Source organism: Lontra canadensis, unplaced genomic scaffold, assembly GCF_010015895.1.
Source record: "Lontra canadensis isolate GAN:19392208 unplaced genomic scaffold, GSC_riverotter_1.0 scaffold3, whole genome shotgun sequence".
Lineage (NCBI taxonomy): Eukaryota > Metazoa > Chordata > Mammalia > Carnivora > Mustelidae > Lontra > Lontra canadensis.
Window position 1 is genome coordinate 21,998,352 of NW_022630997.1, and position 27,964 is coordinate 22,026,315.

Below are 27,964 nucleotides of genomic sequence, written 5' to 3' on the forward strand. Positions count from 1 at the left end.
AACCGCCCTCCCCAGATTTCCTAGACTCCTTTCCCCCAAAGCCACAGTTTAAAGCAGTTACTTTTTTTTTTTTCCTTGCTGAAAACAAATGGTTTTGGACAATAAATTCCACGAGGCTGGAATTTTTTGTCTGTTGTATTCCCTGTTGAAGCTCTACATAGGAGAGTGATTCATACTTAATAGGTGCTCAATTAATATTGGAGTGACTAAAATGAGCAGTGGAATGACCCCATAATATCTTTTATAGAAATTATCATGGGCAGTGATTTGCAGAGATGACTGGAGGGAGTCAGGGCTGAAGAGGCAAGAGTGAGGGTGTGCTTACTACAGAGACGTAGGTGAGCAGTGGTGGGGTGGTGGCCGGGGAGGTCGAGGGAAGGGGCTGATGTGCGTTGTGTCAGGACAGGGAGTAAGCCGTACTTGGTGACTGGTTAGGTTTGGGGAGCTAGGAGGAGGAGAAAGGGGTTGATTCCGTGGGCTTTCTGGCTTGGGCCATGGGAGACAAGAACAGAGCTGGGTTTGGTTTGGGGCACGTGGGGTTTAAGATGCCTGAGGAATATACCCACGAGGAGGTTCCTAGAAGGCAGCTGAATGTACAGCTCTGGAGCTCAGGAGGAAGGCGCATATGATAACAGATTTGAAGGTGGATTTGTTGGACGGTCTTACCATGCCTGTTGGTTTTACAGATGAAAGAACCTGAGAAACAGATTGTTTCCAAGTTTTCGAACAGAGTGGGTTATCCTTAGCTGATGCTCATTGCTTGTTGGAGTCAGGCTGGAGTCCCCCTGAGCCCACCTGGTCACAGGGTTGCAAACTGTTGGCCCTAAGAGAATCACTCCATTCTCTCACTTTACTCCTCCAGCAAGTATGTTGTTGCTGAATCCCCTTGAAACTCAGCCCCCTTTGCATCTTAGCCAGAGGATGAGTTGTCCGGCCTGCTGTCTTTGAAGTGGAAACTGGCTCGCCCAGGCTGCTGAGAGCTGAACTTGGCTGTTCTGTGATGGGATTGGCAGCTGCCAATGCTGATTGGGCCTTTCTCATCAGCCCCGCTGCTTTTCTCATCTCATTTGATCTATTTGGGCACAGCAGAGACCCAGCAATTGTGAGACCTTTGGCACTTGCCTTCAACACTCAGGCCCTCAGTGTCCCTTTGGTACAACAGGACAAATGTTGTATGTCTTTCCAACGCTAGAAGATATGATGGCGAGGATACATTTGAAAACGTTGTTCCAGAATTTGTAGATGTGTTTTTAACCAAGGAGGGCCTCAGTTGGGAAGTGTTGCCCATCTGGAAAAAGCATATTGGCTTCGGTATCAGAAAGAAAACAATTAGCTACAGCAAATCCATTCTGAGGGGTTTCCTGAGTTGCTGCTTTGTCGTTCTGGTGGGGAAGCAGGACGAAATGGTGATAAGGGATAGAATAAAGCCAGAGAGTGGAGTGGCTGAGGGCAGGAGGGGATTTCTGACAAGGGGTAAAGTAGGGGAGGTGTGAAGTCTGGCAGCTGGGTACCACGAGAGTCAGGACCAAATGAAGTTAGGCAGAACCAGAGAAGACCAGCGTGGACATTCTGATCAAGGCTGAGGCAATTCAAAGGACAGCAGGATAGAAGCCTCTGGCAGCCCCTCCCCCATGCTGAGGGAGGTCTGGTGACCACAAACCAAGGCCAGCAGGGCCCAAGAGACTGTCCCCTCACCACAACTGTTGGCAAGGCTACCTGTACGTTTTCTTTTAGAGGTTGAGATTGTATAAAAAGGAGCAATGGAGTTAAATTGAGCGACAAAACCAGAAAATGGAACCAAAGCGAGGGAAGGCTCTGAAAGAGAAACTGAGATAAGGGGCAGATTTATTTTTAATTAAAAACTTAGAAGTTAGTCAGTTTAGAGGTGCTTACATTGATGGGAGTTGGCATAGAGTGCCACAATCTTGCAAGTCACCTTTAAGGGTCTTCCTGCCCTCTGGATGGAGTTGATGCCTTTATCGATCAGATGATTGGGGGGACATCTTCAAGCACCCTGTAGGTAGAAGCAGGAGAGCAAAAGCTGTGTAGGTGGCAGCCGTTGTCCTGAGGCCTCTGAGCCTGGCAAAGCCTCGCCTCTGTCCCCAGGGTGGGAGTGGACACCCCTGGGCAGGGGCCAGGGCCCCAGTAAGGCCAGCTAACCTAGGCCGGGGCCATGCTAAGTCCCTGCAGTCTCACTGTGCCCACGGTTCTGAGGGTTCTAGAGTCACCGACATGAGGAGCCTAAGTGAATATGATGAAATTCTTGGGGAAGAATTTCTAAACACATTTCAGGAATCAAAGCATTTCCTTAATCAGATCATGTATGCCCACTTTACTTTCAGAAAATGTGACCTCGTATTCATTCAACAAATATTTATTGGATGTACGTGTGGGCCCTCTGGTGGGCCCCTGCAAATGAGGGCACGGCCTGGGGGAAGGAGTCTTGCCCCATCATGCCACCTCTTCCAGAGGGTTTTCCCCTCTGAGACACACCCTGGAGGCTACTCTGCGGACTCCACATTCATTCACACGCTTTTGTGGTCTCAGCTTTGAGAGTAGGTTTTCTTTCCCCTTAAGTTTTCAGTCATGTTCTTCTGTCTAGGCTGAGAAGAGGAGAAAAGCATTTGATCCCCTGACATCAGCCAGAGAGAATGAGGAGAAGGGACCTGGAGGAACCCCGAGCCCCCAGGCAGTCAGTGCCCTGAAGTAGAGCATGCAAAGCCCTGGGAGGCCGCGGCAGCATGTGGGAAGGGGGTAGGGAGCAGTGCTGTTACTCAGGGAATGTTCCTATCCTGGGGTGGACCCACTGCCCATTCTACCACTGGCTTCTCCTCTCCATTCCTGACTCCTGGGCTCTGGGGCCTCTTGTCCCTGGGGTACGTTCACCGCAGGGGATACCTGGAAGTGACCTTTGGAGCTCCAGCATCCTTAGGCCTCCTGTGGTGTGCAGGCCTGGGCTCTGGGAACACGCTGCCACCTTATCTGTGGGGAGATGTTCAGTCGAGGGTGCCGTGCAAGACCGGGCTCTGCCGCTGCACAGACAGTGCCTGCTTCAGCAAGGGTCTGGATCTCTCGGTGCCTCCTTCCCTCGACCAAAAATGGGGCAAGTAGGATTGTTTGTGAGGATTAAAGACAGAAGGATCGCCCAGCCTCCCACATAGGATATCTCAGACGGTTGTGTAAAATTGTTGTTGCCATTGTCTATGACTGTGGGGATGGAGAGGCTGTGTGAAATGGGGGAATAATCCCATCGTTGAAGGATGGGGAGAGGGAGAGAGATGGATAGATGGGTCATGCCGCAAAGGCAGCCCCATGTTCTGTGTTGAATCTGGGGGCCCAGAATATGTGGGGGTTCACTGTTATAATTACTTAAGTTTTTCTGTACACTTGATAAAATACACATCATAAAATATTGGGGTAGAGAAATTCTATCAAGCTGTTTGCATCTCCAGAGCTTTAAAAAAAAAAAAAAAAAAAAAAAAAAAAGTCTGCATTGATACCAGTAAACCAAATTCAGTAGGGCTGAAAAGCAGCCGAGCAGAGGCCTGAGTACTTCTGTGGGAAGGAGGTCGGTTGTTCACGTACCTGAGTGTGTGTCTCTGTGTGCCCGGGGTGAGGGCCTAGAAAACTGGGATTAGGGGAAGGGAGGGGCTCAGTGAGTAAGTGCTCTTAATTTTTTCTGTGCCCCACCTCATTCCTGAAACGATTTGTGGTAACTTGCAAAAATATCTAGAATTTCAACAAGATAAAAATAAATGAAAGGTAAAGGAGTCATAGTTTATACTCCAATTCCTGTCATAAGGTTCTGACTACAAATTTGAAAGAAGCTGGTGTAACCTGTGGTGGGGATGGTAACGGCGTATAGTATCCCAGGTTCCACTTTCACTTAGGGGCTGATTTTCCCGGAGACCCAGGAAAATGGTTGACTTCAGTGCTCTGTCAGCCAAAGTGCTTGTGAAGAATAACCCAGAAAAATAATCCAGGTGGTGACCTTGAAGTCGCCAGCTCTGGCTGGCGACCTGTCAGGGGCTCCCCTCATGTCCTCGGCTGCACCATCTCGTGTGCACCCGCTGGGCCCCCAGCAGCAACCCCACCCACCTCCCCAGGCAGACTTTCTCAGAGGTCCTCTTTTAAAGCACAAATGCGGTCTTCTCAGCACTTTTGCTGTTTGGGCAGATTCCTGAGCATTTGGGGCCACCCTTGGGCTTGTCTTGTCCAAAGAACTCCAGTTAATAAGAACACTCTTTAGAAAGGACGGCACTTGACTAGGATCCCAAAAAGGGTGCTGTTTGTCCTCGGGTGGTAATGTGCTTTCGAGAAAAATGTCAAACATTCTAAGTCCCGTTCTTTCTTGTTCTCTCTTCCCTCTTTTAACATCACATTGTCTTCAGTATCTATTCTTCCAACTTCCACGCAGTGAAGAAGGAATCAGATGGGGCTCCCGGGGATCTCGCTAGCTTGGAGAATGAGAGGCAGATTTATAAGAGCGTCTTGGAAGGTGGAGACATCCCTCTCCAGGGCCTGAGTGGGCTCAAGCGACCCTCCAGCTCAGCCTCCACTAAAGGTAACTGGGTGAAGCCTGCGGGGCTCTGGCCCGGCCACACGGTCATCCAGATGCCTCTCGCCCATCCAGGCCCGGTGTCGGGGTGTCGGCAGCGGGTGACTTCCAGCTCCTGGGATATCCTTTGCCTTGTGCAGGTCCATCTCCAGGCCTCTGAGCCGTCTGAGCCCCCTCCTCCAGTTTTCCACCGGCCATTTTTCTTTCTGGTATTAGTTTCCCTTCCTTTGAACCCCGACCTTGCTCTCCCTAAAGCATCTCTCTCTCTTTTTTGTTCTGATTCCCTCTTCTTAGAACGTAGCTGAGCCTTAGCCGTCCGTAACTCACAGCAGGGTGGCCATTTTTCGTTGCATCTTTGCACCTGCTTTGCAGCACAGATTATTTTGCTTCCGGACATCAACTGGAAATTAAAATACAAAACAAAACAAAACAAAAAACCCTTAAGACAAATGAGCATGTAACCTCTCCCTTTTATTTTTATTTCATTTTTTTTAAGCAGCTTTCAGCTTTAACCTAATGGGTCTGTTTATTTTATTCTGCATGCTTTCCAGTGGATCGTAAAGGTGGGAATGCTCACATGATTTCTTCATCTTCAGTTCCTAGCCGAACGGTTAGCTCTAGCAATGCATTAGGCCCCATGTGTAAGCACAAGAAACCCCTGTCCGCTGCAAAGGCCTGCATTTCGGAAATCCTTCCCTCCAAATTCAAACCCAGGCTCTCCGCTCCCAGCGCTCTTTTACAGGAACAGAAGAGTGTCTTATTGCCGGCAGAAAAGGCTCAGAGCTGTGAGAACCTTTGTGTTTCACTGTCTCTGAATGATTCCAAAAGAGGTCTCCCCCTCCGAGTGGGGGGGAGCATCGAGAACCTGCTCACGCGCTCCCGGCGGGACTGGGACAGCAAGTCGAGCAGCACCGTGAGCCTCCAGGAATACGGCACCGGCACCAGGAGGCCCTGCCCTCTCTCCAGAAAGGCCGGGATGCAGTTCACCATGTTATACCGGGACATGCACCAGATCAACCGAGCCGGTCTCTTCCTGGGCTCCATCTCCTCCTCAAGCGTGCGAGACCTTGCCTCCCACTTCGAAAGGAGCAGCCTGGCATTGGCCAGGGGTGAGCTGGGCTCTAGCCAGGAGGGCTCGGAACACATCCCCAAGCACACTGTCTCCTCCCGCATCACGGCATTTGAGCAGCTGATTCAGCGGTCGAGGTCCATGCCGTCCCTGGACCTGTCCGGGAGGCTAAGCAAGTCCCCCACGCCTGTGCTGTCCCGGAGTGGCCTGACCTCAGCCCGTTCGGCTGAATCCCTCCTGGAGTCGACCAAGCTGCGACCCCGGGAGATGGACGGGATGAACCCGGGGGGGCTCTATGCCACCCCAACATGCAGCAACATGGTCGAGCCCCCCTTGGGCTTCAGGGGCCTTACACCTTCTGAGCCCCTCTCTGCCTGCTCCGACGAGCTCGACCACTGTTCAAACATCTCCAGCGACAGCAGAGAGGGCAGCAGCAGCAGTGTCCACGGAGACTTTCCCAAGCACCGCCTCACCAAGTGCAAGGGCACCTGCCCGGCCTCGTACACCCGCTTCACCACCATCCGAAAGCACGAGCAGCAGCAGACCTCCAGACAGTCCGACTGGCGCCCAGATCTCAGAGGGGACAGGAGCACGCTCCTCAGGAACATCTACCTAATGAGCCCCCTCCCTTTCCGATTGAAAAAGCCCCTCCAGTCCCACCCTAGGCAGCCTCCCCCTGGTGACTTCTCAGCTCCTCAGGCCGGCCAGAAGCCAGACCTCCCCAGCCAGCCCCAGCAGGATGAGACCCCCTCCGGGGGGAAGCCCTCGGTTCCCAAACGCCTGTCTTCCCGACACACCATGGCGAGGCTGGGCCGGATCTCGGAGCCCCCTCAGGGGAGACCCGCAGTCCCAGATGACTGCCTGAGGGCCTTTCATAATGGCAACTCCGTGCCGTACTCAGACCCCGGCCTGGACAGGAACAACAACCCACACAGTGAACTGGGAACATCCCTCGGAGGTGGCATTTGTGTATTTGCCCGGTCTCACCTCACCCGTCTTTCCACCTTGCTTGCTCTGTCCCCTCTTCCCGTGTGCCCTTGGTGCTCATTTTCTGGTCTGTCCTTTGTTTTCTGTTTGTTTTGCTTGGCAATTAATCATGGCTCGTAGTGGCTGCACTTCTTTAAAAACAAAGCCCCCCCATGTCATTTAGACTAACCACCAAACTCTGTTTCGAAAGAAAAATTGGCCGTTTAGCTCAGCTGAGAAATTCGTCCATGTGAACTCTCGAACCCCTTGGAGTTCACGCCAATCCTCAGTCACCCCGTGGTTTTTTGAGAGGCAGCCTCTCCCACTGGCCCTGTGTGTGTGTGAGTGTACGGTGTGTCCCTGTGAGATCCTGCACGCCTCTTAGGAGGGACACTTTTCACAGAAGGTCCTCTCTCCGCTCACCTGTTGCCTTCTGATTAGTTTTCTTTGTATTCAACTGGCTTACAAGTAAATCCAAAAAGGTGTTGGCGGGGCAGGGTGGGGGGGGATTTGGTTCTTCTTCAGAATTTGAGTGTTGGTCTATAATCCACGCCTGTGAATGTAAGGATAATGGCTGAAGGGTGAAATCTTAATCCCAATCTGGTTTCCTGCTAAATCCTGGCGTGTTTTAATTCTGCTTTGTTGCTTTGAAGATTCGGAGTCACCAAGGCATTTTATACCTGCTGATTATTTGGAATCCACGGAAGAATTTATTCGGAGGCGTCATGATGATAAAGAGGTAAATGGCATCTTGAAAATCTCTTAGCTCGTAGGCAGATTAAAAAAAAATGAAGGAAGCCAACATTCTAGACATCGGTCAGGGAGGTGACATGACCTAGCAGTGGGAAGCAAAGATTGGTGTCTTCACAAATGGCTTTTTATGTGGCATCAGCTCTCTAGGACCGATTTCCCCACAGGCAATAGGTTCTAAGTGCCAAATCCCACTAGTGTCCCCGCAGGGGAGGTTCGCCAATGCCTTCAGCTCCATGCAGGGGGAGCCAGAGTTGGTGCCACTTGCTCACCCCTTCCCCATCCCTGCCTTCTTACTCTCTAGGGAAACCCACCCACATATTTCCCCAGTCCTGCCCACCCCTCTGTTGGCACAAAGCACAATTCCTTTTGGGGAGTATGCAGCAGGAGAAAGGAAACTAAAAAATAATACATAATGACCACTGTAATACATTTTATAAAACAATTTGAAGAAGTTGTCTTTAACTCAGAAGAAGAGCTACCCCCCTAGATCCTGGGAAACCCCCACCAGAACTTCAGGGAACGCACCTCTTCTAGCCATGGCTGAAATGTCCACACGGCAATGGAATGCCTGGGGAAGGAGTACACGTGTTCTCTTGGGACTTCAGAAGAGGCCATTGTGCTTATCAGCTAAAGGGGCAAAATCACCAGCTTCTGTTGTGATATAGTGGTGTTTTGAGGCATGCTTTCTGGACTTTGCATTCTTAGCAGGAAGGGTCCTATAGATCAAACCAGCTCCAATGACCATTTTCCCATATCAAGTTAGGAGGTGGAACAGTTGTTTTGACCATGTGTATGCAGCTCTATCCCTTTCCCCATAAAGTCTGAAGCCCCTTTCCTACGTTCCGTATTGTTGAACGGTTTCCAAGTTGAGGTGGATTTTCCTTAAGGATTTAGGGTAAGGCTGACCTTGAATGGGGCTGGATGATAATAGTTACGGATGCTGAGACGAAAAGACCGTAGCTCTGCCCCCCATGCAGGCACAAGACAGACAGTATTCATTAAAACTGTATCTATCCGGGTAAAGAAGGAAGGAAGCGTGAAATGTGCAGACTTATTTATAAGAACAGGTGACAAACACAGTGAGTGTCCATCAGGCCACAGACCATTTCATTTCTAGTCGCCGTCCCTAGGATACAAGGTTCCCACCTATGTAAGGTAGAGGAAGATGACATTCATGTTATTAGTACAAACACTAGTATCCAGTGTGGAAGGCGCTGTGCTAGAATCCTGCCTACCCCATGGGAGGCAGATTTTACTTATTGGCTTAGCAGTTGCTATATTACAAGGTGTGTTCAGAAGGGGAGCAGCTTGTTCCCTGAATAACACTGGCTCCCAGATCCTTAAAAATGTTGTGTCTTTATTCATGGCATTTGGCTTCTGTCATCAAACTGTGGGGACGGTGGATTTGCTGAGGTCTGATCCAGGCACTGGGTCCACTTCCTTCGCTGTCCACTTCCACTGATCTGATGTAACAGTGGCCCAAGCACGGGGGGCCACGGGAGCCTCCAACAGCAGTCCCTCCCCACTGCTACAGAAACAGCTCACACTTCCAGCTAATGGAGGGTCAGTCCTGGCAGCTTTCTTTGCAAAAATTATGAATTACTGATGATCGTGGCATTTCAGAAAATGAGAATATGTCAGTTCTGGAAGGGACATTAGTAGCCAAGCCCATTGTATAAGCCAGGAAAGGACTCCAGGGAGTAGTGACTTGCCGGAGGTGACACAGCAAATTAACTTACACCCTCTGGTGTCAGCTAGAAACAGCTAGAAACCAGGGCTCCACATTCCTGGGCCAGTGCCCTTTCAGCGGTGTTGGGCTTTGCGAAGCACCGTCTCATGTCTTTCCTCAGGTAGTCTTTACGACAGCTTGCCTGAGCCCTTGACATCCACAGCCATTTGAGAAGTGGTTTCTTGATTATTCAAAGTCCCTGGTGAAAGATGGGAAAAATCAGGCCCCCCCATCCTTTGGGGCTGGGTGTCACGTGAGGCATTAAATTGCTGGAAGAAGACAAATGCCTTATTGAAAACACTAAGAATTACCAGTCCTCATTACTGCTTTTCTACAAGGAATGGTAACCCCAGGAATGTAATGATCGGTATAGAATAAGAAAGCACATTAAAATTCTGTTCCATAGGGTCACTTTACTAGGACATAAGGACATTTGGTAAAATGCAACATTGTTTAATTATTTGAAACAGCCTTTAAAAATAGAAGGAGAAAAAGAAGTCTTTAAGAATAGAAGTAGATGACTATTTCCTTAACTTAGGAGAGCATAATTCTTCTAAACTGAGGTATTTTTATTCCTAGTTTATCTTTTATATTTCTATTCTACATCAGTCCTTTACACTCAGCCTCATTTCACCTAATGAGGTAGTTGTGTAAAAGGTACAGTAAGCAAGTAATTGATGATGTCTGTCAGTCAAGTAAGTAGCTTTTGATGCATGTGCCAAGGCCCCCAAACATTGTGCTCAGGGGAGGGGTTGGCCAGCCTAGGAGAAGGGGTGCGTAGTTTCTGAAATGGGTGGCTCTGCTCTGGAGCATATCAGAGTAACAGACCTCGGAAGTACAAAAAATGACCTAGTTCCATAGCTCCTGCATAGTCAGAGCTCAGATCCCGGTGGGAGGAATCAGCTATCCCTGGTCCCACCATGGGAAGACACTGGGAAATCCCCACCGCCTAAGTGAGGTGAGGGGAGCTCTCCCAGCCCCCCACGTCCAGCCCAGCAGGCCTGTAGATGCTCCAGATTACGGCCTCCAGCCCCCACTGGCTCCCACCCCCGGAGGGCCTGGATTTTGGGGCCATGTACTGGGATCAGGAGGCTCTTGGCTGAGCCAGGAGGTAGTTTTCTGGACAATGTAACTGTCTGGAATTCATCCTTCCCCCGTGGCCCAGGGGTCCCCTGGGGTCCCCTGCGTGGTGTGGTCTCCCTCCTCCGCAGAACGTGTGGGATGCTGCTACAGGGGGACGCAGGAGTTGTGGCCACGAAGCCCCTCCCACGCCAACCCCCCTACGTGTCCCCACTATTTACCCAGCCCCTTGCTTCTTAGTTGTTGCGCTGGCAGTTTTCCAACACCCTGCACCGGATGATTTACTGCCCCTTTTATGCAATTTCATGGCAGAAACTTTTAGCGGACCAGAGACGACTTAAGCGTGAGCAAGAAGAGGCCGATATCGCAGCTCGTCGCCACACGGGCGTCATCCCGACGCACCATCAGTTTATCACTAATGAGCGCTTTGGGGACCTCCTCAATATAGACGATACGGCCAAAAGGAAATCTGGGTCAGAGGTCTGTTTTGGTTGCCTCCGTCTGCTGCTTGACCCAAAGCAATGCCCGCGCCTCCCCTCAGCACTGCCCTCCGTAGGCCGAGTTAGTTCTCCAGATGGCATCTGTCACCCCGGCTTCCGTAGGCTCGCTTCAGCTCCTCTGTGGCTGGTCACGGACGCGAGTCCCATCATGTCCTGTGCTATGTATGTTCAAGCATGCCTGGCTGTGGGCCCGGGATCTGCTGGCGTACCCCCCACCCCATGCATGCCTAGAGCATCGGCTGCCATCGTGACTCCAGCCCCCCACATCCTGCATTGTACGGTGACACTGTGCTGCCTGCGCGCCCACCTAGAAGCCTTGCACCTCAGTCCGCACGCGTTAGTAACTGTCGTGCGAGCGATTAGAAGATTCTTCTTTGAAGAGGCGGTTTCATGAAGCTTGTTATAAAAGTTAGCGAGCAATGCATTGTTTACGCCGTTTGCCCAGGTCCCCAAATATCAGAGAATATTATTGCTGCTCGGTATCAAATGATGAATTAATTGAATAAGGTGTTTATCAGTGCTAAGCCTCACTGAAGACTTTCGAAACCCAAGGAGTTTTGGGGTTAGGATAAGCCCACGGAGGGTAAGAGAGCTCTCTGAGAGACGTTTCATTTGTTCCCTTAATTTTGACGTTTCTTGGCTGAGATTACAAGGCTTAATATTATAAAAGGCAGGAAGAAAGCACAGATCTTTGAAGCGATTTTATCCAGGCCTTGGCCTCCTGCACAAAGGCTGACATGTTGAAATTCTTACCCCGGCTAGATGCTGCTGTTTGCCTCACAATGTGTTTTGCTGTGTGGCCCCCGGGGTCCCCTAAGGATTAGCTCCTTTTGGGGAAGTGTGTGTGTCTGAGGCTTCAGAGGAAGCTGGGGGAGTGACATGAAAGCATGGACAGGTTTATAAATCTTTCACTGTAACAGATGAATATTCATGTTTCCATGTTTGAGTGACGGAGGCACTGGCTATTCTCATCAAATGGTTTTTTGTTTTGTTTTTAAAGAAATGGAAGCTTTCTGTGACAAAGAGAGGAAAGAGAACCAGAATGAAAGAAAAGCAGGGACGGGGAAGGATACTCTAAGGTGATGGAGAGAAAGGAAACGTGATGAGAAGAGGCAGAAGTGAGCAGGTGCTAACTCCGATACAAGGGAAAGGCAGACCCAGCCCTCAGCCTTTGGCTCCTCAGAAGCCCCCTACTCTGAAGGCTCTGTTGATGGATTCTCCTCATTCGCAGGCCTACCCGCTTGCTAGTGATGGGGAAGAGGGGAACACACAAGGCACAGGGCTACATAGATACATGGATGGGTAATACGTGTGCACAGAAATGCAGCTGGGGCAGAACAGCCTTGGAGAGAGGCAGGCAAACTGCCTAACCCACCTCGTCTCCCTTCCGGAGAGTGATTCTCAAACTCAAGCGGTCATCACAATGTCCCAGGGGCTTGTTAAAATACAGATTGCTGGGCCGCATCCACAGATGTTCTAATTGTGGGGTGGGGCCCAAGGATGGCCTTTCTAACCAGTTCCCAGGTGACGATGATGCCCGTTTAGAGACCCCACTTTGAGAATCACTGCCCCGGACGTTGACTGACAGGTGTGGGAGAACAGAGACCAACAAGTCCCAGGTGCACAGGGCTGTGGAGATGTATTCCATCCCCACTGAGTAGAATGTGGGTGACCGCTAGCTCTGGGCGAGGCCCCATATGGAAGTGGAAACAGGACCCAGACTGTGCCCTTGGGCAGCTGGGAGTCTAGTGGGGGGGGGGGCACCCACATGACTGTCGTCTCTGCTATGACAGGTGACACAGTCCTGTGGGAGCCAGGGGAGGGGTAGACGGATGGGGCCTCAGGGAGGCAGAGGCAGGTGAAGAGGGAGATGCTGCTTTGCATAGGCAATGAAGACTCCTAATATGTCTTAACAGCCCCATGAAATCAGTGTTTTTCTGAACTTTGAGTAACGTATGGCTTCTGTTTAGTGGAAATAAATTTGTTTTCACCAATCCCCAGTATTGGCCTAAGCCAATTTACAGATTAAGTAGTTAATTACACACTTATAAAACTTAATTAATGATATCCCTCTGCCTAAACTCAGTTGCCACTAAAAGTGTGAATCTGGTGCTCTTTGGTATACGTTTCATAAAGTTCCCACAGGTCTACAGCTGGCTATCCTTGGGTAATGACTATCTCTTTTTTTTTTTTTCTTTTTTTCTTTTTTAATTGGAATCACTGTGAAATTTTCATCTTACAGTGTTGGTTATCTGGCCTTCTCTTGTGAACTTGTCATTTATCGTTAAGTCCACAACCGTTCTTTTCTTATTCCCATACAACTACTAAACTGTGCTCTTTGGTCACAGACTCAAATGCAGGCATTGAAATTGGGTGGCATGGATTGTAAAGTAGACATTCAGTTGGCCTCTAATATATATGTGAACAGATAGATAGAGGCAAAACATCAACGTGAAAATGCAAAAAGAAATTCCTGTGGGAAATTCACCATCCTTAAGAAAATCCCTACAAGATCCAGCTTGAGGAGCCTGCAAATAGGAGACATATCACTGATGGGTTTAAGACCTAAAACTAAGCTTGAGAGAGCATTTAAATACCAGTTTTTTTTCTCACCGAGTCTCACATTTTTCCTCTCCACTTTGTCCTCGATTATTGAAGAGAAAGTATGTGAAATTGGGGAGAAATTACCCAAAGCCCTTAACCCTTATCAGGAATTCAGATTTGATCCGAGGGATACTTGAGCGCTTCAGCCGACTTCAAAGCAAGGAAGTGATGGACGGAAGTATTTGAGGAATGTTATTTGTGCTCCTGAGTGACAGTAGATGAAAGTAAAGAGAACACATAGTCAAAGGAAGCTTTGTGAGTGTAGGAGCTAGAGGTCAGACCTGAGTGCGTTTGTGGAAGGTTCTGGAGGGAGGGTTGGTGTGACTGAGTGACAGACCTGAGGAACTGGAGTGTGCGGAGGACTTCCAGGTCTGGGGTCCGGAAGGAGAGGGCTACCCAAAAGGAAGGGAAGCTTTGGAGAAAGAGCATGAACTCAGGGCTCGCTTTGTCTGGTTTTTGGGATGATCTCACAGGCCGTGAGAAATCTGTGGAGTCAAAGATGACGTCATGTGAGAGGTGAACGAGGGTTTCGTCCGCTTGCCAATCATAATTTAAGTCAGGCGAATAGAAGATGTCCTCCAAAGAGTAGGAATGTCTGGGACTGGTGTGTGTGTGTTGTTTTTAATAGCCATGGTCAGCTTTGGGGAAATAGTGCTGCAGCTTTGGGACTTTTCAAAGCATCTCTTCCCCAAATCTGGCTTCCTTAGGGAGATTCTCATGCATGACATAGTTGATCAAACATTCTAGTGTTCTGCTGAGGTCAGATAAGTGGAATTTTGCCCAGATTTCTACACCAGAATGAACTAGTTAGAGTGACTTTTTCTGCTTTGCTTTCTGGAAACTTTTGAAAATGTGTCCTTTTCATTGTACATAAATTGTGATTTTAAATGGTCACTGTTTCTTGTGTTTAGATGAGACCTGCCAGAGCCAAATTTGACTTTAAAGCTCAGACCCTCAAGTAAGTACCACCAATTTGTTTTTATGACTGCCTCTGTTGAAACACAGCTCACTTGTAAAGAGATGGAGGAAAACAACAATGATTAAAAACAGTAATTTATAAAGTTTCCTATGTGCCAAGCGCCATTCACGTTTCTTACATATGGTAACTGATTCAGTGGTTACCAGAACCCTCTGGGGCTGGCGCCGTTGTTATCCCCACTACACTGATGGAGAGACAGAGAGTCTGTGAGGTTAAGGAGCTTCCCGAAGCTGGTCAGTGACAGAGGCAGGGGATTCAAACCTGGGCAGCCTGGTGCCAGAGCCTGAGCTTCTACCACTGGGGCACCTGCCACCTCTTATCCAGGGACTCCGTTTGCTTGATGAAGTGGTGGCTCGATCTGACCCACTCTTTCTATGGGAGGAACCAGAACCAGTGTCTAGGATGATAACTTTATTAGTTTTGCTATGACGTCTGATGACATTCAAAGATAATGGGAACACACAGGAGAGCAGTATGTTCCCCCAAAGGGCTAGCTCTGTAAAATATTTCTTAAAAATTGTCTTCTATCCTAGAAATGAGTCTAGGAACCACTGCACACTATGTCTATACCTCCCGTGCCTCCTTCTTCCCAGAGAGACTTTGCTATTGGCATAGTAATGGCTCTAGAAGGCTTTCAATGAAGAAACCTGATTAGCTTATTTTACCCAGTGTTACCTAAATTTGGATGAGCAGGAAGCCTTTCTATTCCATGGAATGGACTTTGGAAAATGCTACCAAAGATTGGGTTCTACAAGGAACCTACTCATTTCCTATCTAATTATGGATTAAAATGGGCCATGAGTTTCCATTGGCAGCAATAACCAGCATGTCATCCCGTTGTCTTGCTGATGGGAGGCCCCCCACATCTCCATTCTTGGTGATGAGAGGGTAAGCTCTTCATCACTGGACACTGAGTAACGCCATGGAGAAGACGACTCAGCCAGGATTTTGATCTCCTCCAACACAAAATGAGTGACCAGGCCACAGTCTCTAGACCTAGCCACAAATCTGGCATGTTGGGTTTGTTTATAATTACTCCAGTCCTTTAGCTCATTAGCTAACTAGAAGTGGCAGTCTAGTGTGCTGGAGAGATAGGCTCTAGAGTCAGGAAGCCCTGTGTTTGCATCATGACTGTGCCCCTTGCTGTCTCTGTGACTCTGAGCAAGTCACCAACCTCCACCTCAAATTTCCTCATTTATAAAATGGACATAGTGGGGCCTGGGTGGCTCAGTCATTAAGCGTCTGCCTTCAGCTCAGGTCATGATCTGAGGGTCCTGGGATCAAGCCCCACATCAGGCTCCCTGCTCAGCAGGAAGCCTGCTTCTCCTTCTCCCACTCTACCTGTTTGTGTTCCCTCTCTCCCTGTGTCTCTCTCTCTCTCTCTCAAATAAGTAAATAAAGTATTTAAAAAAAATAAAATGGAAAAAAAATGCCACTCTTGCAGGGCAGTTGAGGTAATACTTATAAAACATTTCGTATCACGTAACAAAAGTCAGCATCTCCCCCGTCCCTTCTTCTTTTTTTTTTTTTTTCAAAGATTTTATTTATTTATTTGACAGAGAGAGATCACAAGCAGGCAGAGAGGCAGGCAGAGAGAGAAGAGGAAGCAGGCTCCCTGCTGAGCAGAGAGCCCGATGTGGGGCTCAATCCCAGGACCCTGAGATCATGACCCAAGCCGAAGGCAGCAGCTTAACCCACTGAGCTACCCAGGCACCCCCCCATCCCTTCTTTTTAACCAAAGAGAAGATAACAGAGTTATACAAATTAATACTACCTTTTCCCCTTTTTCCTTTGGAATGAGAGAGGTACATGTAGTCATTGAGTGGTATTGTGATGATAATCATATTTATGTAGGTTTCATTAAAAAGTCTGAACAATTTTTTCCTTAGAGCATCTTTGTCCAATAAAAGAGGGAAGGCTGACAGAGATGGAATTGTCACCATTTATCAATAATGCTAATGCTGGGGGCATCTGGGTGGCTCAGTCAGTTAAGCGTCTGACACTTGATTTCATTTCTGATCTTGATCTCAGGGTTGTGGGATCGAGCCCTATGTTGGCTCTGCACTGGGCGTGGAGTCTGCTTAAGATTCTCTGTCCCTCTCCCACTGCCCCTCCCCACCCTGCACACACACACACACACACACACTCTCTCTCTCTAAAAAAACAACTAAAATGGTGCTAATATTGGAGAGAGGAGTCCTTCCTCCTGGCTCGGTGCTGTTATTGCTCCCTCCCAGGAAAGTTAATAAACCTTTTTTTTTTTTTTTAAGAGTAAATGATAGATCCATTGACTTGGGTCTTCTAAACGTCTTTAATCACCAGGTTCTACTTTTCTCCATAGTAGGTTACTCAAAAAAGTGTTCTGTAGGAGCACTCGAGTCAACAAAGTTAAACAGGGTTCTTATCCACAGGACTTATCCAAGCCTCTACTGTGCTGAGAGTATACATGGGGACACTCAAGAAAAGATCTGAAGTATATTGTATTATTGTTTCTCAAACCTTGTTACCACCAGACTTTGCGGTGCGGTTCTTCAGGAGCTGGGCATGAGGTCCACAGTGCAGGAAGGCTAACTGCAGACCTCTCAGCCCCCCACGAGCTGTCCTCCTCCTTGTTTAATGTGGGGCCATGACACTCCCACCTGTCTCCACAGCTGCGAGTCACTGAGGGCGGGAGAGCAGGGAGCGGATATGCTGGAGTGGATATGCTGAGGTTCCAGCACTGCCATGTGTCCATGGTTGGGGGTAAAAAGAGGAGGGAATTCAAACACGCCCAAGGAGAGCTACAGCAAAAAACTGGCCCCAAATATTCTCTCTTACAGAGACAAATGTCCCAGATCCCCTTCACGGGCGGCCTCAGGGTTAGAATCTGGTCTACCAGTGCAAGATCCACAAAGGCTGCCTTGTTCTTGCACTCAGCACAGTGCTGACTTTGTGTAAAGTCTTCCAGATGTGCCCCCATTGTTTAGCCAGCATCCCTCACAGAACCGTGGGACTTCCTGGCACACAACAGAGGACACAGGCCTGCCCCCTCCAAATTGCAGTCAGAGCCTTTCTTTCCATTGCTGTTGGTTTGATGCAAATGGAAAAGATCTAGGTCATTTTTTTTTAACTCAAAAAACTTTCAAGCTATAATTGTTACAATTGTTATCCTCATCTTGGGTTTTTATTTTACTTATAATTTATCTTTTTCATTTTTTTTTTAAGAAGGAACCCTGATTAGAGGTTAACAGCATCATTATTAAGGCCAGCAAAGGGATGGATGGAGATAGAAAAGTTGCACAAATACATGAAGAACATTTTAAGGAAAATCCACTTTTCTTTCCAAGTTTCTTTCCCATGTTGAAAAGGAAGAAGCGACTTCCCATTTCCCGAGCTAGCTCGTAATAGGCACTGTGCTGGGCCTCTTACTTTTGAGTTTGTTGCTACGTTTTTCCAATAACTCTGACTTAGCTCCTATTTTCAGATAAAGTATCTCTGAGAGATTCCGTATCTTGCCCCAGGTCTCCGAGCTAGTAAATGGTGTAACTGGGTTTTAAACCTGGATCTGGCTAATTTCAGAGCCTTTCTACTGCATGATGATAGACGGATGGGGGGAGGGGGATGTGGCTGGCTGGCTGGGCTGGCTGGCTGGAACGACATGAGGATGTCAGTCTCTCACAATAACTTGATGGTCATTTCCAGCAATGAAAGCATGCCTTGCTTGGGCATGGAAGGGTAGTAAAGACAATGAAAGCATCTACAGGGAGACTTTTATCATTTACTGGACATCAGTTGAGACTGCTGGGCGCATTGTTCCGTGTTGCGTAAACATTCTGAACGTAAGACCAGCATTCACAAAAAATACATTGAGAAAACCCACAACAAACGCATAAGGCCTGTGAGCACTTTGGAGTGGGGAGCCGGTTTGAAAGTCAACATCCATCCCACAGAAGACTGAAAAGTGGCCCAAAGAGATATAACCTCCTAAAGAGCAGGGTTCTCCCTCCCGAATATGGAGCCCCCTCTTCTGTAATTTGTCCCCTTTGACCTCAGTCAGAGTCTCCTTTTGCTAAAATATGGAGTGTCCTCATCTCATGCATTTGGAACCGTCTGCTGACGTGCTCTGACCTCTGCTGACAGGGAGCTTCCTCTGCAGAAGGGGGACATCGTGTACATCTACAAGCAGATCGACCAGAACTGGTACGAAGGAGAGCACCACGGCCGGGTGGGCATCTTCCCGCGCTCCTACATCGAGGTACGGTCACCCCTTCTCTTTCCCCAGGACAGCCCGGTCCTGCCCCCAGCACCACGCACTTACCAAGAACTTGTATTTTTTTGTCTCCTCCCTCCCTCTCGTTCCCCTCGCTTTCTACTCTTTTCCTTCTCCTCTGCCTCTTTTCCCTTCTCAGCTTCTTCCTCCTGCTGAGAAGGCTCAGCCCAAGAGGTTGGCACCGGTGCAGGTTTTGGAATACGGAGAAGCTGTTGCCAAGTTCAACTTCAATGGTGATACACAAGTAGAAATGTCCTTCAGGAAGGTAAGCACCCTCTCTTCTCGGCCCTGGGGCTCTGTTTGGATGGCCCTGTTCTCGTGGGGGAAGGGGCGTGATGGCGATGTACTCGTCTCATGGTACCGTCCCTGTGCCCGAGAGCTGTGCCCCACGTAGGACTGCTTGAAGGGCAGGTGGGGAATTTTCTGAGGTGAAGCATTTAAAAAATAAACCCTAGGCTTTCTCAGAGTTTAGTCACATGAGTTCACTGATTAAAGGCGGTGTTTCTGGAGTCTTAGACCTCTTCACCCAGCATTTATTGAGCACCCCATGATGTGGAAAGTCGTCATGACTAGGTTTACGACATATTCTGATGGCCCAGTGGAGAGGAACAAGTCCTCTGAAGCCAAAAGTCAGCCTCGCCTCTGGGAAGTTAAAGACTTTTTCCAAGCTGCCCTTTGCTCACAGGTGAAATGAAGACAAATGACCCTATCCTAGAGCTGTTTTAAGAGGATTCAAGGAAACCACCTCCGTGAAGCCTTCAGCATAAAGCATGGCATCTGGTTGGTGCCCTCAAGGACTCTGCATGCTCGCCTGGTACACGAGTGAGCTGCACAGTGATGCCTTTCTTCCCAGTGAGCAGACACTGTCTTCCCATGTCAAAACTCTCTGGCTTGCTGAAGTTATTAGTTACTGATTTTAGTGAGGATTTAGGGAAGTGAACATGTGCCTTAGAAGAAGATGAACCACCTTATGGGAAAGAGAAGCCCCTCCATGCCCAGTATTGGGAGACCAGTAATTAAGTCATTACATGTGTGTGTCACAGAACAGCCTATGGTGGGCTCTTCCGCTGTTGCTACCATAGCATTAAAACCATAGAATTCTATTTCTTGATAAAGAAGGAGGTTCAACTCTGTGTCATAAAGGATGAAAAAGAAGGCTGGAAAGTGAAATATAGTGCTTGCTCAATTTTCATAAGAAAAATATGTTGCAAGTCTAATTCACGTGCACAGAATTAAATCTGGGAAATACATATATCAGAATATTAACTGTGGTTACCCAAGTGATAATCTTCTGAGTAATACTTATTTTCCACTTAATGTATGTTTTTTTTTTGTTTTTTTTGTTTTTTGTTTTTTTTTTTACTTTTCTATAATGGTACAGGGAAAAACAAAGTTCTAAAAGGGAAGGAAAAAAGATAACCCTCTCAAACCTTTGCTTTTGGAGACAACTGGATATCGATTTTGTGATAAGTAAGGCAAAACCCCTCCATCTGGCTGTTAGCTGGGGGGATGACTCTGACCTTCTCCTTTGCTGCAGTATTTGAAAACTAAGCTTGACTTCCCAGCTTCCAGGTAGCTCTCCTGCTGTCAGCACCATCTCTGCGATACTGATTTTATCCGAGTCTAGCCAGGAAGGCTTTTCTGAACAAAGGATGTGATGAACAGTGAGGGATGGCTCAGGGTGCAGGCAGGGGCCTCAGACCTGCCAAGGCGTGGTGGCCCAAGGACCCGTCCTTGCCGTGTCTTGCAGGGTGAGAGGATCACGCTGCTCCGACAGGTGGACGAGAACTGGTACGAAGGGAGGATCCCAGGGACGTCCCGGCAGGGCATCTTCCCCATCACCTACGTGGACGTGATCAAGCGGCCCCTAGTGAAAAACCCCGTGGATTATATCGACCTGCCTTTCTCCTCCTCCCCAAGTCGCAGTGGCACCGCGAGCCCACAGGTACCTAGACTTCTCGTCCTTGGTCTTCATGCTCCTCACCGACCCGTCCATGGTGCTGAGGGCACGCAGGCCCTCTGGGGTGGCTCTGCAGCACTGTGATTAGGAACTCCCTGCAGTCATGCAGAGAGTACACACCAGGGTTTGTTTTCATGGGTACAAATGACATGTTTCGAGAACTTGGAGGGACAACTATTATGTTGGGGAAAAGAAGAGCTTAAGGTGGCGGCTCTGGGAATAACATGGTTAGGGCCAGAGAAATGAGAGACTTTAGCAGTTGGTCTGGAACTAGGAGCATCCTACCCTGCGTGAAGCTGGTTGTCTGGGGACCGCTGCTGTCCAATACATACTGTGACCCAGGCCGGTTCTCTTCGGCATCTTACTGGTCAAGGCCCACCTGCAGAAGGCAAAGATTGAAAGAGAGAATCTTGCACTCTCATCCTCAGACAGATAGACCAGATCCGGAGTATTGTTTGTAAGCAGGAACTAGGCTGGGAAAGGAACAGACAGTGTCCCTGTTTACACTGGGCCAAAAGGAAGTAGTTTTACAGGCATAATAAGATGTTTGCATTCCTAAACGTTTATTATAAATGGACTTGTTTTATAAAATATATAAATTATTCCCAACCCATCCCCACTTCCCCAAAGCCAAGAAAGAATTAGGACCTTGGGTTCAGAAGAGGCATGGTAGGGTGACTTCCTGTGAAGGCCACTGACCGTACCCCTGTGGTAAGGTGTAGGGAGAATGGCCAGCAGTGTGAGAGCGGGACCCAGACCTGGACCCAGGATGACACTTGGATGGTGCCTCTTTTCCATCATCCTCTCCTTACTTCCTTCCACCTGCCCACCCCTGACCCCAGGGATGGTTCTTGGCAGAAGGCATTAGACGGGCTGACCCAGGGCTTCCTGCACAGCGAGCTCCATCTCCTGTGATCTCATGGGGAGGGGGCATGGAGTCAGTGCAGGCCATTCTGCTTCGTAGTAATTAGAGGAACTCAGCGAGATTTTTCACTTCACTGTAGCCAAGCACAACTATAAAACAAAATGTCTCCACTGCTCATATCCATCTCTGGAAGGCTCTTTGCTGGGAACTCTAGAGAGAATAAAAGCCCAAAGAAGGGGCAGGACTGTGGCAGGGCACCTTTTTCCCTTCGTGGTGTGGGTCAAGGCTCTTCAGTGGCAGCAGGGGTGGGGTGGGGTGTGGTGGGGTGGGCACTTCCAGTGTGTCCCTCTGAAAGTCCGATTCCACAGACCGCACCAGGGCCGTCTGTAACCACCCCGATGGACCCCTTTCTCCCGTCTCCATACCCCTCGCTTTCCCCCCTTCCTCTACCTGCACACACTGTGCACACATGTGCACACAGCCACATCCCACTTTCTCTCCAACCTAACCGAACGATTTCATTGTTTGGACACCAGAGTGTCCTCGTCCTCTGCATTCCATTCCTCTTTGTATATCCCTTGTGATTATTTTCCTCCTCTCTTCTTTATGCTGACTCTTGTACCTTTTTGCTTCTTTCCTTTGTTTTCCTCTCTCTCCTTTTCTTTTTAAGTTTGCCAGTCACAGCAAGCTCATCGTGCCGGCCCCCTCATCCCTGCCCCACCCCCACCGAGCCCTGTCCCCTGAGATGCACGCTGTCACCTCTGAGTGGATCTCCCTGACTGTTGGGGTCCCAGGCAGGCGGCCTCTGGCCCTGACCCCACCCCTGCCTCCTCTTCCAGAAACTTCTGTCTATAACACGGACCCCCTCTCCTCGTGGACGAGGCCGGGTTCCTCTCTCTCTCTCAGCCTTCCCCATTCGAGCTGGTCCGATCGATCCGCCCCACGCTCGCTGGCTTCCCCGCTGGCCCTTCCTCCCTCCCACAAAGCTGCCTCCTTGGCACCCGGAGCCCCCACCTTCCTTCACATCAATGGGGACAGTGGTGTCCACGTGCCACCCCCAGGTGTCCACCAGGATAGCTTCCCGCCGCTGCTGCCAGGGAGCTCTGATAGGGTCATCTCGGAGCTCAGCAACGCCTTTAGCAGCCAGGGTAAGCGGCAGCCGAGGCGAGAAGAGCGCGGACAGTGTGAGAGGAGAGCAGAGCGGGAGGCAGGTGAGAGATACCCCGGAGCACCCAGGATCTCTAAGAAGAGCTGCTTGAGACCTTCAGACGTGGTCAGGTGCCTGAGCGCGGACCAGAGACTCTCGGACCTCCGTGCGCCCGAGGAGAGCCGGCCCGGCAAGCCCCCGGGTAGCCCTTTTCCGGGAAGGGAGGCTGAGCAGACAGAGCTGCATAGAGGTGGCGAGCAGGCCGAGAGGAGGGCCGCTCGGAGTGCGGGGAGCCAGGTAGGCCTGCAGCATGACCGCGGGTGCCTTGGCATCTCAGTTGGCGGGGTGAGCTAGACGTCTCACCCGTGGCCCGTCTTCCGTGGCCCCATGGATGCCAACGAGAGCCCTTCGCTTGCCTTGGGGGCAGAAATAGTACCCAGGAGGGAACGGAGGGGCCACTGATTAAAGTGCCAGGCTGGGGACGCTTGGAGGTAAAGGACAGTCCGCACTGGCCTCTGGAGGGGATTCAGAAGTCACTCCCCCTTTGGCTGCCTCCTGGCCCAGTGCCAAAGCCCCATGAGAAGGAAAGCCTTCCTCTCATCCATTCACGCCTTAGAGACTTTCCTCCGTTTGTTCTAACACAGCTGAGAACACCAGGCTTCAGTTTGGCTCCGTGTGGTTTGGTTTTGTGTGAGCTGCACTTTGTCTCCGTAACCCCTGGCGCACTGCCGGCGCCCAGCTCTGTCAGGTCTTCGTCCTGTCTCGTGTTCGTGTGGGAGCACAGGGCTTTTGTTCACTGACGAACAAATGCATTTGGGTCCTGAGGAGATGTAGGCAGGCCCAGCGCTGGGACCCCAGCAGGGACAGGGTCCTTGAATGGACACCCCAGGGTTTTAGGTGACTGTCCCATTTTCTCTCTGGGTCAGCTACAATGATTTCAAGGACCAAAGTGGCTTTAGGGTGTTTTGAGGGCTAAAAAATTAGGGATGGGGATGAGGATGAACTTGGCAGTTAGATCATGATTCCAGAGCTGCTTCTGGAACTGAGAACATTCTAGAATGCCTTCAGTATCAGATGGAATTCTTGAAGACGCCTCATTTGTTGTTTACTATGTATAATACCCCCAGTACACTATGCTTGATCCCAGACCTGAAACTCTGAAGTTTCATTTAGTCACTCAACAATTATTTATTTGAGGCCTGTAGACACCAAGATCGCATTCCGTGGGAAAGCAGGATCTAACTGTGGGATAGTGTTGAATAATCAGGCTAGCCAGCCACAGTTTTCTAAGTGCAAAGTAGAAGTAAAAGTGGTCTCTTCTTCATAGGGTCTTCATAGGGCAGTTGTAAGGACTAAATGAGCTAAGCACAGTGCCCGGCCTGTGGGAGGGCCCCCTTAAGTGGATTGTTTCTCCCACACTGAGCGAAATGAGGATCATTTCTCCCATTCCCACTCTGATCTTTTCCCTGGCCCAGGGAGAAGAGCAGAACCTGGGGCAGGCCTTGCCTGGTCCCAGAGCAGGTACTCCTGGAATGTGTGTTCCAGGAGGAAGAGAAAGGTGCGTCCCACCAAGCAAAGAGCAGTTGGTTGGGGAGAGATGGCGAAGGGGCTTGCTGAGAAGAATTCAGTTTCTTTGACGGGAACAGTTCTGTAAACATCCCAAGTCAGCCCACGGTGCCTGGAGACCTGGTTTACTGTCGGCTGTGAGTCAGCACAGCCCGATCCAGGAGCCGGCCTGTACAGGAAGTGTGCATAGTGCGGGAACTCTGGGCCAGTCGGGGGGTATATACTTCCCGCTTCCTAATGGAGGATGGGAGAGGGCAGGGGTGGGGTGGGTAGCTGGCAACATGGAAAGATGGACCTGTTGAAAATGGTTTTCCTTTCTTGGTGGGCCTCCAGAACCCAAGTGTACCACTTCCTGTCCCCGCCCTTCCTCGTCCTCTTCCAGTGCCAGCCCCTTCTCCGTGGGTGTGCCTGGCCCTGACCCCAGTCTGGCTCCCTGCTGAGAGCTGGAAGATTGTGTGAGAGGGGCCCCTTCCCCCAAACCTCCCACCCGGCCCCTCTACTTTAGCCTCCTGTGACTGGGAACCACTCACAAAAGGGGGACCAGCAGAAGCTCCCTGCCCCTTGAGGCCCTCTTGGGATGATAGAGCTAAAGACGCAAAGGACTTCAGGGACAACTGTTCTTTGGTGGCCTGTCAGCTTGCTAGGGCCTCGGGCTGTGTCACTTATTTGTATAAATGCATTCCAGACCAGTGTGCATGATCCGGAAAATCGCCAGTCACTGTTCTCGCTGCAGGGAGCTGAACCAAAGTTCAATTTTATGATAGTTGTTAGGAAGCTAGGTTGAACATCTGACCAGTAAGTGGAGGGAATTCAGCAGAGTACCTTAAATGAAAAGACATTCTGAAATGTTACGACCCTTTCTTCTTTCACTGCTAATATATTGAAGGCCTCATGTGATCTGACCATTTAGACAACAAGCCAGCTTTGCCTTCCACAACCTCCCTGCTGGTTTGCCTGGATAATCCCCAGCTGCCCTTCACTTCTCCACTTAGATGTTACTTCTTCCAGAAGCCTTTCCCGACAGCTTCCCCCTGCCCCTGCAAGACTGGATTAAGTGCCCCGATTTTGTGTGTCCCCAGCTCCGGCACCTGATTTGGGGTATCTCAGTTTTTTTGTCTTCTTACCTTCACTGGTCTGTGTCAGAGTGCGAGCGCCCTAAGGTCAGGGACCATGACACCTGATATATGGAAGGTACTCAATAAATATAAGTACTTGTTGAGTGAAAGAGAAGATAAAAAAAAAGTGACAGACCCCAGTTAAAGCTATGTATGATCTCCATTGCGGGGAAGGGGAGGAGAGATAATGCTCTCAAGGGCGCTTGGGTGACTCAGCGGGCCTCTGCCTTTGGCTCAGGTTGTGGTCCCAGGGTCCTGGGATGGAGCCTGCATTGGGCTCTCTGCTCGGCAGGGAGCCTGATTCCTCCTCCTCTCTCTCTCTCTCTCTCTCTGCCTGCCTCTCTGCCTACTTGTGATCTCTGTCTGTCAAATGAATAAATGAAATCTTAAGAAAAAAAAAAAGATAATGCTCACAAATCATTATAATGGGGACAGGGAAGGAGAATCAGGTAGTTCACCCTGAACGTTCAAGATAAGGAGAAATAATAAGCAACAGGAGGGAGAAGGTGGAAGTCTGGTAGACTTTGGAAAGAAAAGTGGCATTTGACGTTGGACTTGAAGAATAGGGACGTTTATAAGCAAATACCAAGAGGGTGTCATTTAAGGCAAGCAAATAACCCAGCCAAGACAGGTGGGAACATGAAAGGGGGTGTGCGAGATTTGAGCTTTGGGTGAGGTTTAGGGTGTCCACAGGCGGATGGAAGGGGGGCGTCCAGGGAAGGGGCTGGGAGCAGAGCTGGAAAGCACGGAGACACCCACTAGCAACATCCAGTCACCTTCCTCACGGTCACGTGCCCCCTGTGCCTCCTCCGTTGTCAGACTTCCCTGTTTGGTGCTAAGTCCCTGCATGGCTGCTTCCTTCCCCCTTGGTCACCTCTCCAGTCCAGCCCCACCCCTGCCTCCCCCAGCTCTGGGGTGGATGAACACTTGTGAAAGCTTTGGCTTTTCACGCCTTTGTAGACTCCCAAACTGAAATCACATTGGGTCAGTTGCTCACAATTTTAGGTGTGTGTCCTTTGGGCAGCGGAAGCTATGAATAAAGGGCAGGGGGTGTTTCGGGGAACCACGGTGTAGTGGGGAGAGCCCTGTGTCGGAAGTCGGGATCCCTGGGCTCTGGCCCAGTGCTGCCAGTGGCCTACCATGTGTCTTTGGATGAATCACTTCCCTTCTCTGGAAGCTTCCTCATCCATAAACAAAAGATTTAGACAAGAGAACTGAAGGTCTTTTTAGCATTGTTGTTTTATGATTAGCTAAAAATCCTGTGTGACTGAAAAGGGGAGAAAAGAACAAATTCAAAATTTTAAGTAAGGAGCTTACTGTAGACCTTCACAACTGAAAAATGATAAGTTTTCACCTTCATCTGGGGGGTGTACTAGGACAAAAACATGCATATAGACAAAACGCCCAAGAGTTCAGAATTACCCACCAAATTCTTAGATTCTGTCGGGTGTCATTTTGGCCAAGAAGATTTAGGATGATCAAGACCATGAAGGGGAAGATCATCTTACAAATCTTCAGTCATTAGCATCATCAACTATTTGCTGAGCTTTCCCCAGAGAGAGGCACCGTTTGCTGACTGGCATCCAGCCTTGGTTTTTAAGAGTTCCTACAATGAGCATGAGAGATCCTCATAAAATTTTTGAATTAAAAAGAATCATTTCAGATCCTCTACTTTTCTGGGTCACAGAACCTTTGAGAATGTGAGGTGAGCTGTGGACTGTGGGCCAGTAGTCTGGAGACGACGAGGGGCGTGCACACACAAATCTGCATCAAGTTTCAGGAGATCCACCCCTAAGTCCATCCGAGAGTTTCCTGGGAGTCCATGCCCCCCAAGTCAAGAGCCCCTAGTCTATTCTACTTTTATCGTGAGATGAGAAAAGTGACAAAACTTTCACGATATTCGTTTGGGTCCCAAAGGGAAGGAAGCCAGTCAATGATAGAAATCAGTATTTGGGAAAGCCGTGTGTCCTCGAAGCAGCTGAGAAGCACCAGACAAACTACCTCACAGCCTCAGAGAAAGGCGAGCAGAGAATGCCGCTCAGGTGATGACAGAAACAAGCTTTGGCAGATTCAGAGGGGCTGCCCCTTACTATGTGGAAGCTAGCTTTGTTCCCAGAAAGATAAGAACAGAGACATAGGCCTGCTTTGAGCATGGAAATTAAGGAAATCAGAAGTGGTAAGATACCCAGCTGAAAATGGGAAGCATTCTCCTTTGCCTCACCTGGAAGGGAAATCTTTAAATGTGTTCGGACAGTGTTTAACGAAGAACGGGATGGAGAGGGGCGCTGGCAACAGTTCCAAAAATAACCAGCAGGTGTTCTCTCAACACCTGAGGTCGGGAACTAAAGTTGAAGTGTCCACCCCTCCAAAGGTGTTAGGAGCCATGGCAGGTAGCCATAGCAACAGTCATGCCTGCTACAGAGGACCTCCTGAGCTGACCTCCTGGTCCGTGATCTCTCCAGCTACTCTGTTGGGTCCCTCAGGCAGAGCACAAGCATGAAGAATCAGGGTGGAGTGGGATGTACAGGACCCAGGGTCTGAGAGCTCGGGGTTCACATCCGGGCTCCTCAGTTCCCAGTTCACACATGTTGTAGTTTCGTAGGGTGGGGTAAATATGGACCACCCTGCTGAGTTATGAGGATGAAATGAGAGGCTGTGGAGACTAACACACCTGTCACAGAGCCTGTTCCTGGGACTCTGTAAATACCCGTTACGTGATATCAAGGTAACAGGGAAAAGACAGAGAATCAGCGTGCTTTATCCTCCTTACCCCATTCCACCTAAGAGAGGAAGATGGCGGGGCAGGGAGGAGGAGAAAGTAGAA

The 27,964-nt window shown here is 49.5% G+C and overlaps 1 protein-coding gene across 50 annotated transcripts in view; it reads left to right on the top strand.

Moving 5' to 3' along the window:
- SORBS1 (sorbin and SH3 domain containing 1) overlaps positions 1-27,964 on the top strand; it is a 225,844-nt gene that overhangs the window by 182,660 nt on the left and 15,220 nt on the right. For 21 of the 50 annotated variants that reach the window (XM_032883820.1, XM_032883811.1, XM_032883888.1 and 18 more), the window contains 9 exons: positions 4,392-4,564; positions 5,110-6,585; positions 7,247-7,332; positions 10,468-10,635; positions 14,171-14,217; positions 18,358-18,472; positions 18,627-18,752; positions 20,238-20,432; positions 21,983-22,756. In XM_032883820.1, coding sequence (XP_032739711.1) covers positions 4,392-4,564; positions 5,110-6,585; positions 7,247-7,332; positions 10,468-10,635; positions 14,171-14,217; positions 18,358-18,472; positions 18,627-18,752; positions 20,238-20,432; positions 21,983-22,756 — 3,160 coding nt within the window. The remainder of the gene's footprint in view (positions 1-4,391; positions 4,565-5,109; positions 6,586-7,246; positions 7,333-10,467; positions 10,636-14,170; positions 14,218-18,357; positions 18,473-18,626; positions 18,753-20,237; positions 20,433-21,982; positions 22,757-27,964) is intronic. The other 29 variants (XM_032884094.1, XM_032884102.1, XM_032884120.1 and 26 more) reach the window with 6 other exon arrangements.